This window comes from Oncorhynchus mykiss, chromosome 24 (assembly GCF_057628025.1).
Source record: "Oncorhynchus mykiss isolate SJ-2025 chromosome 24, ASM5762802v1, whole genome shotgun sequence".
NCBI classification, from domain to species: domain Eukaryota; kingdom Metazoa; phylum Chordata; class Actinopteri; order Salmoniformes; family Salmonidae; genus Oncorhynchus; species Oncorhynchus mykiss.
Genome location: NC_143045.1, coordinates 38521010 through 38540189, shown reverse-complemented (window position 1 = coordinate 38540189; position 19180 = coordinate 38521010). Strand labels below are relative to the sequence as shown.

At 47.8% G+C, this 19180-nt stretch overlaps 1 protein-coding gene across 1 annotated transcript; it reads left to right on the top strand.

Annotated features, from left to right (window-relative positions):
- The first annotated feature begins 7760 nt into the window (after positions 1 to 7760).
- Positions 7761 to 18924, top strand: vmn2r1 (vomeronasal 2, receptor 1). The gene is made up of 12 exons (XM_036962050.2): positions 7761 to 8063; positions 8612 to 8903; positions 9367 to 9609; positions 9882 to 10073; positions 10201 to 10508; positions 10594 to 10714; positions 10976 to 11203; positions 12962 to 13085; positions 13313 to 13473; positions 13820 to 14015; positions 14494 to 14935; positions 17633 to 18924. Exons 1-12 carry the CDS (start codon positions 7822 to 7824, stop codon positions 17946 to 17948), a joined length of 2865 nt encoding a protein of 954 aa, XP_036817945.1. The 5' UTR covers positions 7761 to 7821; the 3' UTR covers positions 17949 to 18924.
- Positions 18925 to 19180: the final 256 nt, after the last annotated feature.

Genomic DNA, 19180 nt, shown 5'->3' with positions numbered 1-19180 from the left:
CATCCAGCCCTGGAGTTTGGTATCCATCCACTGGTATGCCATCCAGCCCTGGAGTTTGGTATCCTTCCACTGGTAGGCCATCCAGCCCTGGAGTTTGGTATCCAGCCCTGGAGTTTGGTATCCTTCCAATGGTAGGCCATCCAGCCCTGGAGTTTGGTATCCTTCCAATGGTAGGCCATCCAGCCCTGGAGTTTGGTATCCTTCCACTGGTATGTCATCCAGCCCTGGAGTTTGGTATCCTTCCACTGGTAGGCCATCCAGCCCTGGAGTTTGGTATCCTTCCACTGGTATGCCATCCAGCCCTGGAGTTTGGTATACTGCAAAAATCTGATTCTACTGTTTGCATCAATTACCTGATGTGGAATAGAGTTCCATGTAGTCATGGCTCTATGTAGGACTGTGGAATAGAGTTCCATGTAGTCATGGCTCTATGTAGTACTGTCCACCTCCTCCCATAGTCTGTTCTGAACTTGGGGACTGTGAAGAGACCTCTGGTGTCATGTCTTGTGGGGTATAAATGGATGTCTGAGCTGTGTGCTAGTAGTTTAAACAGACCTCTGGTGTCATGTCTTGTGGGGTATAAATGGGTGTCTGAGCTGTGTGCTAGTAGTTTAAACAGACAGCTCGGTACATTCAGCTTGTCAACACTTCTTAGAAAAACAAGTAGTAAACCTCTCCCAATTTGAGCCATTGACATTTTTTTATTGAACCAGGCAAGTCAGTTAAGAACAAATTCTTATTTTCAATTACATCCTAGGAACAGTGGGTTAACTGCCCGTTCCGGGGCAGAACGACAGATTTGTACTTTGTCAGCTCGGGGATTGGAACTTGCAACGCTCTAACCACTAGGCTACCCTGCCGCCCTGTGAGAGATTGGCCTGCATATCATTGTTAGTTACCGGTGTACTGTTAAGGGCCAGCCGTGCTGCCTTGTTCTGAGCCAATTCTAATTTACTTAAGTCCCTCTTTATGGCACCTGACCACACGACTGAACAGTATTCAGGTGCGAAACAACTAGGGCCTGTAGGACCTGCTTTGTTGGCAGAGAACAGCGCTTTGTTACGGACATATTTCTCCCCATCTTTAACTAGCGATATGTTATGACCATGACAGTTTACAATCCAGGGTTACACCAGGGCAGTTTACAATCCAGGGTTACACCATGACAGTTTACCATCCAGGGTTACACCAGGGCAGTTTACCATCCAGGGTTACACCAGGGCAGTTTACAATCCAGGGTTACACCAGGGCAGTTTACAATCCAGGGTTACACCAGGGCAGTTTACCATCCAGGGTTACACCAGGGCAGTTTACAATCCAGGGTTACACCAGGGCAGTTTACCATCCAGGGTTACACCAGGGCAGTTTACAATCCAGGGTTACACCAGGGCAGTTTACCATCCAGGGTTACATCAGGGCAGTTTACAATCCAGGGTTACACCAGGGCAGTTTACCATCCAGGGTTACACCAGGGCAGTTTACAATCCAGGGTTACACCAGGGCAGTTTACAATCCAGGGTTACACCAGGGCAGTTTACAATCCAGGGTTACACCAGGGCAGTTTACAATCCAGGGTTACACCAGGGCAGTTTACAATCCAGGGTTACACCAGGGCAGTTTACAATCCAGGGTTACACCAGGGCAGTTTACAATCCAGGGTTACACCAGGGCAGTTTACAATCCAGGGTTACACCAGGGCAGTTTACCATCCAGGGTTACACCAGGGCAGTTTACCATCCAGGGTTACACCAGGGCAGTTTACAATCCAGGGTTACACCAGGGCAGTTTACCATCCAGGGTTACACCAGGGCAGTTTACAATCCAGGGTTACACCAGGGCAGTTTACAATCCAGGGTTACACCAGGGCAGTTTACAATCCAGGGTTACACCAGGGCAGTTTACAATCCAGGGTTACACCAGGGCAGTTTACAATCCAGGGTTACACCAGGGCAGTTTACCATCCAGGGTTACACCAGGGCAGTTTACCATCCAGGGTTACACCAGGGCAGTTTACAATCCAGGGTTACACCAGGGCAGTTTACCATCCAGGGTTACACCAGGGCAGTTTACCATCCAGGGTTACACCAGGGCAGTTTACCATCCAGGGTTACACCAGGGCAGTTTACAATCCAGGGTTACACCAGGGCAGTTTACCATCCAGGGTTACACCAGGGCAGTTTACCATCCAGGGTTACACCAGGGCAGTTTACCATCCAGGGTTACACCAGGGCAGTTTACAATCCAGGGTTACACCAGGGCAGTTTACCATCCAGGGTTACACCAGGGCAGTTTACCATCCAGGGTTACACCAGGGCAGTTTACAATCCAGGGTTACACCAGGGCAGTTTACAATCCAGGGTTACACCAGGGCAGTTTACCATCCAGGGTTACACCAGGGCAGTTTACAATCCAGGGTTACACCAGGGCAGTTTACCATCCAGGGTTACACCAGGGCAGTTTACAATCCAGGGTTACACCAGGGCAGTTTACCATCCAGGGTTACATCAGGGCAGTTTACAATCCAGGGTTACACCAGGGCAGTTTACCATCCAGGGTTACACCAGGGCAGTTTACAATCCAGGGTTACACCAGGGCAGTTTACAATCCAGGGTTACACCAGGGCAGTTTACAATCCAGGGTTACACCAGGGCAGTTTACAATCCAGGGTTACACCAGGGCAGTTTACAATCCAGGGTTACACCAGGGCAGTTTACAATCCAGGGTTACACCAGGGCAGTTTACAATCCAGGGTTACACCAGGGCAGTTTACCATCCAGGGTTACACCAGGGCAGTTTACCATCCAGGGTTACACCAGGGCAGTTTACAATCCAGGGTTACACCAGGGCAGTTTACCATCCAGGGTTACACCAGGGCAGTTTACAATCCAGGGTTACACCAGGGCAGTTTACAATCCAGGGTTACACCAGGGCAGTTTACAATCCAGGGTTACACCAGGGCAGTTTACAATCCAGGGTTACACCAGGGCAGTTTACAATCCAGGGTTACACCAGGGCAGTTTACCATCCAGGGTTACACCAGGGCAGTTTACCATCCAGGGTTACACCAGGGCAGTTTACAATCCAGGGTTACACCAGGGCAGTTTACCATCCAGGGTTACACCAGGGCAGTTTACCATCCAGGGTTACACCAGGGCAGTTTACCATCCAGGGTTACACCAGGGCAGTTTACAATCCAGGGTTACACCAGGGCAGTTTACCATCCAGGGTTACACCAGGGCAGTTTACCATCCAGGGTTACACCAGGGCAGTTTACCATCCAGGGTTACACCAGGGCAGTTTACAATCCAGGGTTACACCAGGGCAGTTTACAATCCAGGGTTACACCAGGGCAGTTTACAATCCAGGGTTACACCAGGGCAGTTTACAATCCAGGGTTACACCAGGGCAGTTTACCATCCAGGGTTACACCAGGGCAGTTTACAATCCAGGGTTACACCAGGGCAGTTTACCACCCAGGGTTACACCAGGGCAGTTTACCACCCAGGGTTACACCAGGGCAGTTTACCATCCAGGGTTACACCAGGGCAGTTTACAATCCAGGGTTACACCAGGGCAGTTTACCATCCAGGGTTACACCAGGGCAGTTTACCATCCAGGGTTACACCAGGGCAGTTTACCATCCAGGGTTACACCAGGGCAGTTTACCATCCAGGGTTACACCAGGGCAGTTTACCATCCAGGGTTACACCAGGGCAGTTTACCATCCAGGGTTACACCAGGGCAGTTTACCATCCAGGGTTACACCAGGGCAGTTTACCATCCAGGGTTACACCAGGGCAGTTTACCATCCAGGGTTACACCAGGGCAGTTTACAATCCAGGGTTACACCAGGGCAGTTTACCATCCAGGGTTACACCAGGGCAGTTTACCATCCAGGGTTACACCAGGGCAGTTTACCATCCAGGGTTACACCAGGGCAGTTTACCATCCAGGGTTACACCAGGGCAGTTTACCATCCAGGGTTACACCAGGGCAGTTTACCATCCAGGGTTACACCAGGGCAGTTTACCATCCAGGGTTACACCAGGGCAGTTTACCATCCAGGGTTACACCAGGGCAGTTTACCATCCAGGGTTACACCAGGGCAGTTTACAATCCAGGGTTACACCAGGGCAGTTTACCATCCAGGGTTACACCAGGGCAGTTTACCATCCAGGGTTACACCAGGGCAGTTTACCATCCAGGGTTACACCAGGGCAGTTTACCATCCAGGGTTACACCAGGGCAGTTTACCATCCAGGGTTACACCAGGGCAGTTTACCATCCAGGGTTACACCAGGGCAGTTTACCATCCAGGGTTACACCAGGGCAGTTTACCATCCAGGGTTACACCAGGGCAGTTTACCATCCAGGGTTACACCAGGGCAGTTTACCATCCAGGGTTACACCAGGGCAGTTTACCATCCAGGGTTACACCAGGGCAGTTTACCATCCAGGGTTACACCAGGGCAGTTTACCATCCAGGGTTACACCAGGGCAGTTTACCATCCAGGGTTACACCAGGGCAGTTTACCATCCAGGGTTACACCAGGGCAGTTTAGTCACCTCAACTTGTTTATGGTCCAATAACACATTTCAAATCACCCATCTACCTTGTGGGATCTGTCTGGACAATTTTCACATTCAGATCAAAAATTATGAATTGATATCATCAACCCTTTTGAGTTTCTTAGTACATGGGAGAAGTATATTTTGTCCCCCCCCCCCCAGTCCATTTTCCACAAAACGTCATATTAAATTGTTTGAGTTTCCTGTAAGCAAAATATATTATATTCCTTATCTTTGAGCCAGGTAAATACTGTCTTTTCTTATTATCTGCTAAACCATTACAATTATAACTGGCTATACCTATTTCACCATTTACCATAAAGAGATACAAGTTTCAACTCTGTTTATCATAATATATGTTTGTAAACTTACCGTTAAAAAGTTCCGGAGCGTTTGAGTGTCCAAATAGCTGTACCATGATATTTGCAAAGTAAACCTCCAACAATTGTTCTCTACTATTCCACCCGTTAAGTTGGGTTGTCATCCCAGTGACCGGCAGACCACCCCTGTCCCGCCTGGATCCCAGGGCCCCTGAGAGACCGGGACCCATCCTTGGAAAAGAGCACACCCACAGAACAGAAGTAGATCAACCATTCAAAAGCATTTCCTTCGCCCTCGCCTCGATTGTATTAAATCGTTATTGAAATATATTGTGTATCTTAATTTGCACAATTAACAAATACCATTTGTAATAATGTAGGCAGATCATGAGAAGGATTGTTATCTATAACCAGGAATATCATTTACAAAAATTACAGTTTTGGCAAGCAATTATTTTTAGCAAACAATGATTGTGATTCATCCTGTATTGTCCCTAACATCATTACCCCATAGCAACAGATGTGGGAGATACACACACACCCTTTCCCCACAAACAACCACAAGCTCAGACGTTCAACAGTTGTTCCATCCCTGAGCCCAACTCAAGAGAAGACTTCATGTGTGAATGCAAATACAGTTGTAGCTGTTTGAGAAGGCATGCAACATTGACCAAAAATGGAAGGTTTGATGCTGCTGCTCCAGTTTCAACTGTTCTGCCTGCGGCTATGGAACCCTGACCTGTTCACCGGACGTGCTACCTGTCCCAGACCTGCTGTTTTCAACTCTCTAGAGACAGCAGGAACCCTGACCTGTTCACTGGACGTCCTACCTGTCCCAGACCTGCTGTTTTCAACTCTCTAGAGACAGCAGGTGCGGTAGAGATACTCTGAATGATCGGCTATGAAAAGCCAACTGACATTTACTCCTGAGGTGCTGACCTGTTGCACCCTCTACAACCACTGTGATTATTATTATCTGACCCTGCTGGTCATCTATGAACATTTGAACATCTTGGCCATGTTCTGTTATAATCTCCACCCGGCACAGCCAGAAGAGGACTGGCCACCCCTCATAGCCTGGTTCCTCTCTAGGTTTCTTCCTAGGTTTTGGCCTTTCTAGGGAGTTTTTTCCTAGCCACCGTGCTTCTACACCTGCATTGCTTGCTGTTTGGGGTTTCAGGCTGGGTTTCTGTACAGCACTTTGAGATATCAGCTGATGTACGAAGGGCTATATAAATACATTTGATTTGATTAACCAATGTCAAGTCCTAGCTGATGGTTCTCAGATACACCCCCCCTACCCGGAAACACACATGCTGTTGTGTCCATTTCCCCAAGAATCTCTGTGCAGTCAGACCTTTTATTTTGTGCCACCAGGGCCACAATAATTTGCCCCCTCTCGGCTAGGTACATGGTCATCAAGGTTTTCATTAGCAGCTTGGAGAAATTCCTTGTGTATTATGCTCACCCATCAGAGGGTTTTGGCTTGAGGCAGGCTCAGAACCTTGAGGCAGGCTCAGAACCTTGAGGCAGGCTCAGAGTCTTGAGGCAGGCTCAGAATCTTGAGGGAGGCTCAGAGTCTTGAGGCAGGCTCAGAGTCTTGAGGCAGGCTCAGAATCTTGAGGCAGGCTCAGAACCTTGAGGCAGGCTCAGAATCTTGAGGGAGCGCTGCTGCTCAAGTAGATCTTTGACCGCATTTATCTTTCTGTTTTAGCTGCCTATTGGCTACTTACAGTAGGCCCATAAAAACAGATAAGGACTTATCCTTACTGAATGCGTCGCCTCAGGTGAGTGTCTAGGGTATAGCGTTGGGGACAGTTCCATCACGATAGGGCAATAAATAAACTATATTTGTAATTTATTTTAAAATGTATAACCCATATCTGCCTATCCAACTGCTTCTGTTCTGGCACTGTCCCTGCTCTTCAGAACCCAGATTGGAGATTTTGTTTTAATGTTGCTTATTTATTTAGGACATTTTTAGGACATAAAAACATGTCCTGCCTGTGTAAGTCTACTACATTAAATATGTATTGTAATGGTGTGCGTTTTATTACAATAAAATATACATTTGGGTTTCAGTAGGCTTAAAGTGTCAACTCGAGAAGCCACCTGTTTGTGCAAACTGAACACCGCCAGCGATACTGTCCCACCGGTGTCTCTCCACCGCGGGGGTTCAGGTGTTCCTCTCCCTGATGATTGAAGGACAAGTGTCGACAAGCTCAGACTCACTGCAGCGAGAGACCCAGAGGACGCTTCGGAATAAACGATACAGTATGCCGAGGTAATTACTAAGCATTAAGGCCAATGTCCCGTGAGCGCTCATCCGCATCTCCAGTGCAGATCACCACATGGTGCTGCCAATTAAATCAGAGCCCCGTGGCGCTTTGTGTTATGTCGTTAACATGAATACAGACAGACAATCACATGCCAGACAATTCATTGGTACTTTATTTTGAATTTTCTAGCTCATAATTACGCGTCGCACTCTACACAAGGTTATTTAGCTTACACTTCTACTGCCATGTGTCCTTCATTTATAACTTTGTAATGTTGATTAGAAGGCCAAAAATGCAAAACCCTATAGGCTATTATAAAGTAATGCAAGCGACACAATATATATTTTAACACTAAGGCGCATATAGCCTAGGCCTATAATCTGCTCAATTCTTAATTATTATGTTTATTACACAAATGAAATGTAATTATTTTCATTAATTTATTACAGTCAATAATGTTCATAATCTATGAACCTCAACAGTCCTTTTTCCTTATCTCATGTCTCCATGAGGAGGCTGTTTTGTCAAATTATGTCATGCAACACTGCCGATAATCATCTCCTGGGATTTGGCAGAGGCACCTGTTTGTACTGATGCTGTTTCTTCAGAGCCTGACACTGTGAACAAGCTACTTTCTACCACACGTTCACATCATGGATAATACTGGATTCAATTGGAAATACCGGTTACTGTGTGGATTATGTGCTTTTCTCCACTTTTACGCGTCCATCTCGGCGGAGTCCACCTGTAAACTGAAGGCCAAGTTTAACCTGAACGGCTACAGGAACGTAGATAAGAAACAGGTGGTCGTGGGAGGGATGTTTCCCGTTCACCGCCGCATCGCCTCAGCCAATACCAACAGCTCCTCGGTGCCGCTGTCCCTGGGATGCGAGGGGTGAGTACCGGTGAATATTTAGTGTCATGGGATACAATCACATTATATTACTCAGGAGTTTAAAGGCAGTTAAACTGGATTGAGAGGTGGAGAGAGTGACGGTGTGAATGTAGGAACATTTTTAGAAATTAGAATAAGTTAGTCCTGTTGTATTTCAAATATTATGTGAATGTTATTTAGAACCAGAACATTCTGGGAATTGCTTCTCGACTGAGTCACCCCCCTCCTCCTCCCCTCAAGGTCCTGCTCCCTCATCCAATCGGTGACTCAACAATCACCATCATCCCTAAACTCTCCCTTCAGCCCCATAGATCTGAACTGCTCCTATATTAGCCAATAAACTAAATTATGATGATCTGGGCTTGTTGTCATTCCACCAATATTGTGATATTTTGTCGCCCTCTAGTGGCAGTGTAATGCAACTTCACTACCTTTTATAATATAATGCAGATACAGCACTATTCAAGATGGTAACTACTACTATTATTACTATTTCTAACTATTTCCCATCATCATTATCACCGTCATCATCATCACTTCTCATCCAGGTTTAACTTCCGGACGTTTCGTTGGACTCAGACAATGCTCTTCGCCATTGATGAGATCAACAAGCGGACAGACCTCCTCCCCGACACGGACCTGGGATATGTCATCTACGACTCCTGTTTCACCATCTCCAAGGCTGTGGAGGGCACCCTCACCTACCTGACGGGGCAGGAAGAGGCCGTGCCCAACTACCGCTGTGGCACAGGGGCTCCCCTGGCCGCTCTAGTGGGGGCTGGGGGGTCAGACCTGTCCATCGCCACCGCACGCATACTGGGACTCTACTATTTCCCCCAGGTATCTCTATCTATCTACATATTAATACATGGACTCTCTCTTCACTGCAGCTCCTATATCTATCTAGGTGTGGTGTGGCCTAATCCAGTGGACATTTTCCTCTCTCCTCCCTCTCTCACCCTCTTTCCTTCCTCCCTCCCTCTCTCACCCTCTCTTCTCCCTCTCTCTCTCTCCCTCTGTCCTCCTCTCTCCTCTCCCTCTTTTTTCCTTCCTCCCTCCCTCTCTCCTCTCTCGCTCTCCAACTCTCCTCTCCCTCTCTCCCTCTCTTCTCCCTTCCTCTCTCCTCCCTCTCTCCCCCCCCCCCTCTCTCTCTCTCTCTCTCTCTCTCTCTCTCTCTCTCTCTCTCTCTCCCTGTCCCTCCCTCTCCCCTCTCTCTCTCACCCTCTCTTCTCCCTCTCTCTCCCTCTCTCCTCCTCTCCCTCTCTTCTCCCTTCCTCTCTCATCCTTCTCTCCTCGTCTCTAGGTGAGTTACTCATCGTCCTGCTCTGTGTTGGACAGTAAGTTCCAGTTTCCCACCTTTCTGAGGACCATCCCTAACGACGTCTACCAGTCTGAGGCAATGGCCCGCCTGGTGCTGCACTTCGGCTGGACCTGGGTGGGAACCATCGCCGCGGACGACGACTATGGGAAGTATGGCATCAAGGCCTTCAAGGAACAGGTGGAGGAGGCTGGGGTCTGCATCTCTTTCTCTGAGACTCTGCCCAAGGTGACCGGTTACTGTTTCCATTACATCACAGCCCTCAGTGTCTCTCTCTGTCTCTGTTTCTGCCTCTCTTCTTCTCTCTCTTATTCTCTCTCTTATTCTCTCTCTTCTTCTCTCTCTTATTCTCTCTCTTCTTCTCTCTCTTCTTCTCTCTCTTCTTCTCTCTCTTCTTCTGTCTATTTCCCCAAATTTCTCTCCATCAATTTGCTTGTACCATAAACAAGTTAATAAAGTTTTGGAACCCCGTCCTCCCTACTGTTTCCTGTTCTGTGCAGGTGAGCTCTCCAGAGGACATCCAGCGTATTGTGGAGACGGTGGTGGAGTCGACAGCTAAAATCATTGTGGTGTTCTCCTCTGATGTGGACCTGAGCCCTCTGATCCAGGAGCTGATCCAACACAATGTCACCAACCGCACCTGGATCGCCAGCGAGGCCTGGGTCACCTCCGCACTCATCAACCAGCCTGGGGTGAGGGGGTCATCTAATGGTTAGGTTCAACCAGGGGTCACAGGGACGATAGAATTAGAGTCAGCAGGGTGACCATTTTTATTTGAAAGCGGTGTTCCCTGATATGTTGTGTGTTTTCTGTGTCCAGGTGAGTTCATTGCTGGGTGGTACCCTGGGATTTGGTCTGAAGCGTGCTGAGATCCCCGGTCTCCAGCGTCACCTGCTAAACATAGACCCCTACTCCAACCCGCTCACTGAGGAATTCTGGGAAACGGCGTTCAACTGCACGCTGGACTACGGCCGGGCTCTGAGGCTGGCGAAAACAGCAGTGGGGGGCAACACAAGCCTGTCCAGGGCAGTCAGAGGGGTGCCTGAGGGTCTGTGTTCGGGACAGGAGTCCCTGGGGAAACTGAATAATACCTACTCTGACGTGACCCAGCTACGCATCACATACAGGTAGATATGATGATGATGATGATGATGACAGTGATAGCGATGATGACGGTGATGGGGGTGATGATGACGATATTTTGTATTACAGTGTGTATAAGGCTGTGTACACTGTGGCCCATGCCTTGCATAACATGGAGATCTGTGAGCCTGGCCAGGGGCCCTTCAACAACAACAGCTGTGCTGACATCACCAAATTTGAGCCTTGGCAGGTCAGTCTGTGTGTCTGTCTGTGTGTCTGTCTGTGTGTCTGTCTGTCTGTGTGTCTGTCTGTGTGTGTGTGTATGTGTGTATGTGTGTGTGTGTCTGTGTGTGTCTGTGTGTGTTTATGTGTGTATGTGTGTCTGTGTGTGTTTATGTGTGTGTGTGTGTGTGTGTGTGTATGTATGTATGTATGTATGTGTGTGTGTGTGTGTGTCTTGGTTGTAACCGCTGTAGGTTTAATATGATCCTTCTTCTCCTTTCTCCTCTAGTTGATGTACTACCTGAAGAACGTGTGGTTCCACGTCCCCCACACCAAAGAACCTTTATTCTTCCTGGACGGAGATGTGGACGGCTACTATGACATCATTAACTGGCAAGTGAAAGGTGACGGGGAGATCTCCTACGTGACGATTGGCCGATTCAACAGCACAGCAGCCCCAGATGCCATGATGACTATCAACAATGCATCCATAGTGTGGAACAATGATGAGCTGGAGGTCAGTGAGATACTGTAGTGAGAAGACAAAGACAGTGGTATGTGTGTACCCTGTCTATCTGACTGTCTACCTCCCTGTCTATCTGACTGTCTCCCTCCCCATCTATCTGGCTGACTCCCTCCCTCCCTGTCTATCTGACTGTCTACCTCCCTGTCTATCTGTCTGTCTCGCTCCCTGTCTATCTGACTGTCTACCTCCCTGTCTATCTGACTGTCTCCCCCCCTGTCTATCTGACTGTCTCCCTCCCTGTCTATCTGGCTGTCTCCCTCCCTGTCTATCTGACTGTCTCCCTCCCCATCTATCTGGCTGACTCCCTCCCTCCCAGTCTATCTGTCTGTCTCCCTTCCTGTCTATCTGGCTGTCTCCCTTCCTGTCTATCTGGCTGTCTCCTTCCCTGTCTATCTGACTGTTTCCCTCCCTGTCTATCTGGCTGTCTCCCTCCTTGTTTATCTGGCTGTCTCCCTCCCTGTCTGGCTGTCTCTCTCCCTGTCTCCCCCTCCCTGTCTATCTGATTGTCTCCTTCCCTCCCTAGCTGACTGTCTCCCTCCCTGTATTTCTGACTGTCTCCCTCCCTGTCTGTCTGACTGTCTCCCTCCCTGTCTATCTGGCTGTCTCCTTCCCTCCCTAGCTGACTGTCTCCCTCCCTGTCTATCTGGCTGTCTCCCTCCATGTCTATCTGGCTGTCTCGCTCCCTGTCTATCTGGCTGTCTCGCTCCCTGTCTATCTGACTGGCTCCTTCCCTCCCTAGCTGTCTCCCTCCTTCCCTCCCTAGCTGTCTCTCTCTCTGTCTATCTGACTGTCTCCCTCCCTGTCTATCTGACTGTCTCCCTCCCTATCTAGCTGACGGTCTCCCTCCCTGTCTATCTGACTGGCTCCTTCCCCCCCTAGCTGACTGGCTCCCTCCCTGTCTATCTGACTGCCTCCTTCCCTCCCTAGTTGACTGTCTCCCTATCTGACTGGCTCCTTCCCTCCCTAGCTGTCTCCCTCCTTCCCTCCCTAGCTGTCTCTCTCCCTGTCTATCTGACTGTATCCCTCCCTGTCTATCTGACTGTCTCCCTCCCTGTCTATCTGGCTGTCTCCCTCCCTCCCTGTCTATCTGGCTGTCTCCCTCCCTGTCTATCTGGCTGTCTCCCTCCCTGTCTATCTGACTGCCTCCTTCCCTCCCTAGTTGACTGTCTCCCTCCCTGTCTATCTGGCTGTCTCCCTCCCTGTCTATCTGACTGCCTCCTTCCCTCCCTAGTTGACTGTCTCTCTCCCTGTCTATCTGGCTGTCTCCCTCCCTGTCTATCTGGCTTTCTCCCTCCCTGTCTATCTGACTGTCTCCCTCCCTGTCTATCTAACTGTCTCGCTCCCTGTCTATCTGGCTGTCTCGCTCCCTGTCTATCTGACTGGCTCCTTCCCTCCCTAGCTGTCTCCCTCCTTCCCTCCCTAGCTGTCTCTCTCCCTGTCTATCTGACTGTCTCCCTCCCTGTCTATCTGACTGTCTCCCTCCCTGTCTATCTGGCTGTCTCCCTCCCTGTCTATCTGGCTGTCTCCCTCCCTCCCTGTCTATCTGGCTGTCTCCCTCCCTGTCTATCTGACTGTCTCCCTCCCTGTCTATCTGGCTGTCTCCCTCCCTGTCTATCTGACTGTCTCCCTCCCTCCCTGTCTATCTGACTGTCTCCCTCCCTCCCTGTTTATCTGACTGTCTCCCTCCCTGTCTATCTGACTGTCTCCTACCCTCCCTAACTGACTGTCTCCCTCCATGTCTCCCATCAGACTCCGAGATCAGTGTGCAGTGAGAGCTGCCAGCCTGGTACCAGGAAGGGGATCAGGCAGGGGGAGCCCGTCTGCTGTTTCGACTGCATCCCCTGTGCCGACGGAGAGATCAGCAACACCACAGGTGATGCATCAATGTGTTCCCCTTATCAATCCCCCAACAGAGCTTTATACAACTGCACTCATTTGCACTGTGCAGCAGAGTTGGTTTGCATTGAGTCCACTGTTGTTGTTTTTAAAAATTTATTTTTAAATGATATGTAGCTTGAAGGATATTCTAACAGCTTCGTTAGATTGTTTCTGTTTCTGTGTGTTAGACTGACCTGACATCTTCTCTGCCTCCTCTGTCAGACGCCAGAGAGTGTATCCAGTGCACTGAGGATTACTGGTCTAATGCGGCCCGAGACACCTGCGTCCCCAAGACCATCGAGTTCCTGGACTTCAGTGAACCTCTGGGCATCACACTCATAGTGATATCAGCCGTTGGAGCGCTGATCACCCTGGCTGTGGGGGTGTGTAGCCAAAGGCAGCAAAAAACTAGTGGAATATTGGGCAATAGGGTGTTATTGGAGATTTGTCTGTTGGAATTACAAGGAGACATAATTACAGTAAATCAGGTAGTATTCACTGCCATTTCTGATAGACAACCTGAAGTGTATAAGGGTTTGGGTCAATTCGTATTGAAGTCACTCAGAAACTTTTCCTTTAAATACAATTTCTCCTTTTCAGTTTATTGAGAAATCCTTGAATATGGAATTTGTGAAAAATGTTGGAATTGGAATTTCAGTTTACTACCTGAATTTGGTGACTTCACTTCGAACGGACCCCAACCCTGGTGTGTATGATATTCTACTTCAGATGGTCTTCCTGGTCAACCTGGGTACTCCACTGGTGAAGGCCAACGACCCCTTACTGAGTTTCTCCCTGCTGTTCTCCCTGGTGGTGACGTTCCTCTCCTCCATCGTCTTCCTGGGAGAGCCCCAGCCTTGGAGCTGCATGACCAGCCAGGTGGGCCTGGCCCTGGGGTTTTCCCTCTGCCTCTCCTCCATCATGGGTGGGTCGAAGTCTCTCTCTCTCTCTCTCTCTCTCTCCCTCCATCTCTCTCTCTCTCTCTCTCGCTCTCTCTCTCTCTCTCTCTCGCTCTCTCTCCCCCACTCTCTCTCTCTCTCTCTCTACCTTCATCTCTCTCTATCTCTCTCTACCTTCATCTCTCTCTCTCTACCTTCATCTCTCTCTCTCTCTCCCTCCCTCCCTCCCTCCCTCCCTCCCTCCCTCCCTCCCTCCCTCCCTCCCTCCCTCCCTCCCTTCCTTCCTTCCTTCCTTCCTTCCTTCCTTCCTTCCTTCCTTCCTTCCTTCCTTCCTTCCTCCCTCCCTCCCAATCCAGACTAATCCTTTAGCGGCTAGTCTAGCCCTTAAGGAATCATCGACTGTAAGTGACATGATGGATACTCAGTGGCTACAGTAGAGTACAGCTCTTACCACATTGCTCACACAAACCCCTCCCCTTTAACCATGATGACGTGTTGTTCTAGGTAAGGCTGCAGTCCTTATGCTCAGGGCCCGGGTTCTGAAGGCTGCCAGGTCCAAGGCCAAAGCCACTGCCAAGGCTGCAGCTCAGGCCGCCGCCGCTGACACCAGCCCTGATGTCATTGTCACCAATGGCAACATCAACAACAACAACAACAACAATGCCGTAACCGCTGGCAACCCCGATGTGGACTCTCTCCGCCCCGCCCACCAGAGGGTCCTGGCTGCCATAGCAACACTGATCCAGGCCGTGGCGTGCACGGTGTGGCTCGTCATCCTGCCACCGCACCCGGTCAAAAACACAGCGGCGCAGAACATCAAGATCATCCTGGAGTGTGACCAGGGTTCTGTGGTCTTCATCTGTTGTGTCTTCGGCTACGACATCCTGCTGGCCCTGTTGGCCTTCGTCTTCTCCTTCATAGCACGCAAACTGGAAGACAACTTCAGGTAGCTAGTCACCTTCATGGCACGCAAACTGAAGGACTCCTTCGGGTAGCTAGTCACCTTCATGGCACGCAAACTGAAGGACTCCTTCAGGTAGCTAGTCACCTTCATGGCACGCAAACTGAAGGACTCCTTCGGGTAGCTAGTCAACTTCATGGCACATAAACTGAAGGACTCCTTCAGGTAGCTAGTCAACTTCATGGCACATAAACTGAAGGACTCCTTCGGGTAGCTAGTCAACTTCATAGCACGCAAACTGAAGGACTCCTTCAGGTAGCTAGTCAACTTCATGGCACATAAACTGAAGGACTCCTTCGGGTAGCTAGTCAACTTCATGGCACATAAACTGAAGGACTCCTTCGGGTAACTAGTCACCTTCATAGCACAAAAACTGAAGGACTCCTTCAGGTAGCTAGTCAACTTCATGGCACATAAACTGAAGGACTCCTTCGGGTAACTAGTCACCTTCATAGCACACAAACTGAAGGACTCTTTCAGGTAGCTAGCTAGTGGACCTGGAACTTACTTAGCTTAGCATTTTAAAGACTTGGCTAGCTGTAGGCTAAGAGCTAACATAGAAGTTAAGCTAACATAACTTTGCAGCTTAACTTATTATAACTGTTAGGTTAGGTTGAGAGTAAATAACTCACGGACACAAGAGAAACTTACCCAAGTTTAATTCTTCCCAAAGGGTAGATACAGCTGCATTCAGACAAACAACATTTCACACAAGCACTGATATTTAACCCTTTCTCCTAGGCTGAGACTACACCACAACTGAACAGCCAACGTATGTATATCTGTTGCTAGGCAGAACCTTAGTGATATCTGTTCTTCCTCACTTCATCTAACCTGACCTCTACACCAAAGTGCTCACTCCTCCCCAACTCAAGGCTGTCATGGTGACTGGTACCAGACTGTGTCTCTTCTCCTCCCAGAGGATCCCTGATGTCTTAACAGTGACATATCCTGACATAATGTAAAGGTTATACATCACTCTCTCTCCCTCAGTGACATATCCTGACATAATGTAAACGTTATACATCACTCTCTCTCCCTCAGTGACATATCCTGACATAATGTAAACGTTATACATCACTCTCTCTCCCTCAGTGACATATCCTGACATAATGTAAACGTTATACATCACTCTCTCTCCCTCAGTGACATATCCTGACATAATGTAAACGTTATACATCACTCTCTCTCCCTCAGTGACATATCCTGACATAATGTAAACGTTATACATCACTCTCTCTCCCTCAGTGACATATCCTGACATAATGTAAACGTTATACATCACTCTCTCTCCCTCAGTGACATATCCTGACATAATGTAAACGTTATACATCACTCTCTCTCCCTCAGTGACATATCCTGACATAATGTAAACGTTATACATCACTCTCTCTCCCTCAGTGACATTGTTAGGTTCTAAGCTCTCCACCCGTCTCCCCTACACATTCCCAAAGCCATCTAACTCCTACATCCATCTAACTCCTACATCCATCTAACTCCTACATCCATCTAACTCCTACATACATCTAACTCCTACATCCATCTAACTCCTACATCCATCTAACTCCTACATCCATCTAACTCCTACATCCATCTAACTCCTACATACATCTAACTCCTACATCCATCTAACTCCTACATCCATCTAACTCCTACAGATAAGCATTAACTTGTGATGTAAAAACTAATCTCGTTCACAGTTGGACACTATCCTTATGAGTATAACAATGTTCCAAGTTTCACCCAGAATCTAACATAACATATCTTACCATTGCGTAACTTATGATTGACTATCTAAGGGTGTTTTCACATATAGTCCTCTTTAACAGAACGGATCTCAGTCCTCTTTAAAGTGAACTCTGGGGTAAAAAACAAACAAAAAAAAAGCAGAAAAACTCATGTCTTTGTGTTCACACTGGCCTTGCCTTTGAATGAGGACTCAACTCTTCTGACAGTTCCCTTCAACTATGCTCTCTTTACATTCTCATAGCTATGTTTAGGAAGGAACCAAGATCTTTTTCCAACATTCACTCTGGGTTTTTACAAAGTGCAGGACAAGCCGTTCAGTCAGAATACGTTGTCGGACAGCTAGATATACAAACGTACATTTTGGAAGCTAATAGATTGCATTTAGTTAAAATATGAGACATAGTAATTGTAATCAGAAGATATTATTAACATGTTTATTGTATTGCTAACAGAATAAATAATGATGTAACTGAAAGTGGTATACTGTCCCTTTAAGAGCTAGATTAGACGTTCTACCCTATGTTGTGATTCAGCACACATTTTTGTGAGGGTTTATGACGGGGGGGGGAATGGTGTTGCAGTAGTCTAGTGTGTGGTGCTGGCATAATGACAAGTCATCCCGGGGAGCTTTCCGTTCACATTGTCCTAAAAAAAACCACGTAATTCAAGCGAACCGAACTCAGAACGAACACCTCTCGAGATGGTCTCAGTTCGATTCACTTTTGGGGCTCTTTTGAGGGGTCTGAGTTCCTTTAGTAGTGTTCACACCGCACACAAAAAAAAATTCAGCGAACCGCAAAATTCTCAAAAAAAAAAAATGGTCTGAAAGGGACCAAGTGTGAGAACACCCTGAGAGTTGTTGCGCTCATTTGAATTTCATTTGGTTTCTTGCTTTAGACCATTTTTAAACTTGTTGGGGTTTCTTGATTCCAGTGAGGCAAAGAGCTTGACCTTCGGCATGCTGGTGTTCTTCATCGTGTGGAGCTCCTTCATCCCGGCCTATCTCAGTACGCGTGGTAAGTTCATGGTGGCCGTGCAGATCTTTGCCATCCTGGCGTCCAGCTTCGGACTGCTAGCCTGCATCTTCCTACCCAAGTGCTACGTCCTGCTGGTCAAGCCCGAGTTCAACACGGAGGATGTGATGCGGCCGCGTTCCAAGCCACGTGACGGGACTGGGACAGGGACCTCGGCCTCGCTTGCTACGGTGGCCACTGAGGTTCAAGCTACGACAGGCAATGTTGATTATTAGGGTTAGGGAGGGACGCACAAACACACACAAACACACACTATGGGCAGACAAAAACACTCATCTGGAAGCACACTAGGGCCAGTGATACAGGACACGTTGCACTAACTAGGGACGACTCAGCATTTCATTGTGGAGTCTGTTTCCTAGTTTCCTGTGATGTCATAATACTCTATGTAGTTTTTTGACTAATGTATAGCAATGGAGTTCTCAGAGAGTAGGACTACAACCAAACACAGAGCTGCAACAGAGAGATATCTACGCTGACATGGATATATATATATATATATATATATATATATATATATGGTAGATGGATAGGTCCCGTCCTTATGATAACTATATATTTGACTTTATTAATGCTGTCCTGATTTTTAAAATGTTTAATTGATTAATTAGAGCCTTAGTTAGTTTTTTTTTTAAACAGTCATTGCTGCGCTGGCTTGCTATGGTGGTAGAAATACACTGTATTTGTGAGATCATTTGAGATGTCTCAGAAAGGTGGCCGTTAAAAATGTATTTGTTGTCAAAATGTCACCTTTTGTACTGTGAATTTAGAGGGATTTTCATTTAATTAGCCTTTATATCATATTTGTATAGGCACATCAATGTCTGAGTGTTTCTGTATAGGAATTTGCATAAGTAGCCTAGTGATCATTGGATCATCCCCACTGATTGGATGGATCATCTCCACTGATTGGATGGATCATCTCCACTGATTGGATGGACCATCTCCACTGATTGGATGGACCATCTCCACTGATTGGATGGACCATATCCACTGATTGGATGGATCATCTCCACTGATTGGATGGATCATCCCCACTGATTGGATGGATCATCTCCACTGATTGGATGGATCATCTCCACTGATTGGATGGATCATCTCCACTGATTGGATGGATCATCTCCACTGATTGGATGGATCATCTCCACTGATTGTAAATGTTTTCGTAGGGAAGTAAAGGTGTATTGTTAACATTGCCTGCCTGTCCTTCATTTGACTTGAAGTTACTTGCTTTACTTTACTGAAAGTGGATTGTAAAGTAGGGATCTTGTTACAGTGGTGGGCAATGAGCCAACGAGAGGCAGGTAAAGGCTACAGGTGGCAATCAACGATTTACATATGCACTAGATGACTAGATTGAAGCCATCGTGACTCCATCTTGGCACTCCACCAACGTTGTAAAAATATATTTTGGAAGCTATTGAAATGCATTTATTAAGGTCTACAT

Bases quoted from the DNA above. Each gene is read 5' to 3' on its own strand.
- vmn2r1 (XM_036962050.2), top strand. From the start codon at position 7,822: ATGGATAATACTGGATTCAATTGGAAATACCGGTTACTGTGTGGATTA. The intron at 11,204-12,961 runs GTCAGTGAGATA...GTCTCCCATCAG, and splicing joins GGAACAATGATGAGCTGGAG to ACTCCGAGATCAGTGTGCAG. The intron at 13,474-13,819 runs GTGTGTAGCCAA...ATTCTACTTCAG, and splicing joins TGATCACCCTGGCTGTGGGG to ATGGTCTTCCTGGTCAACCT.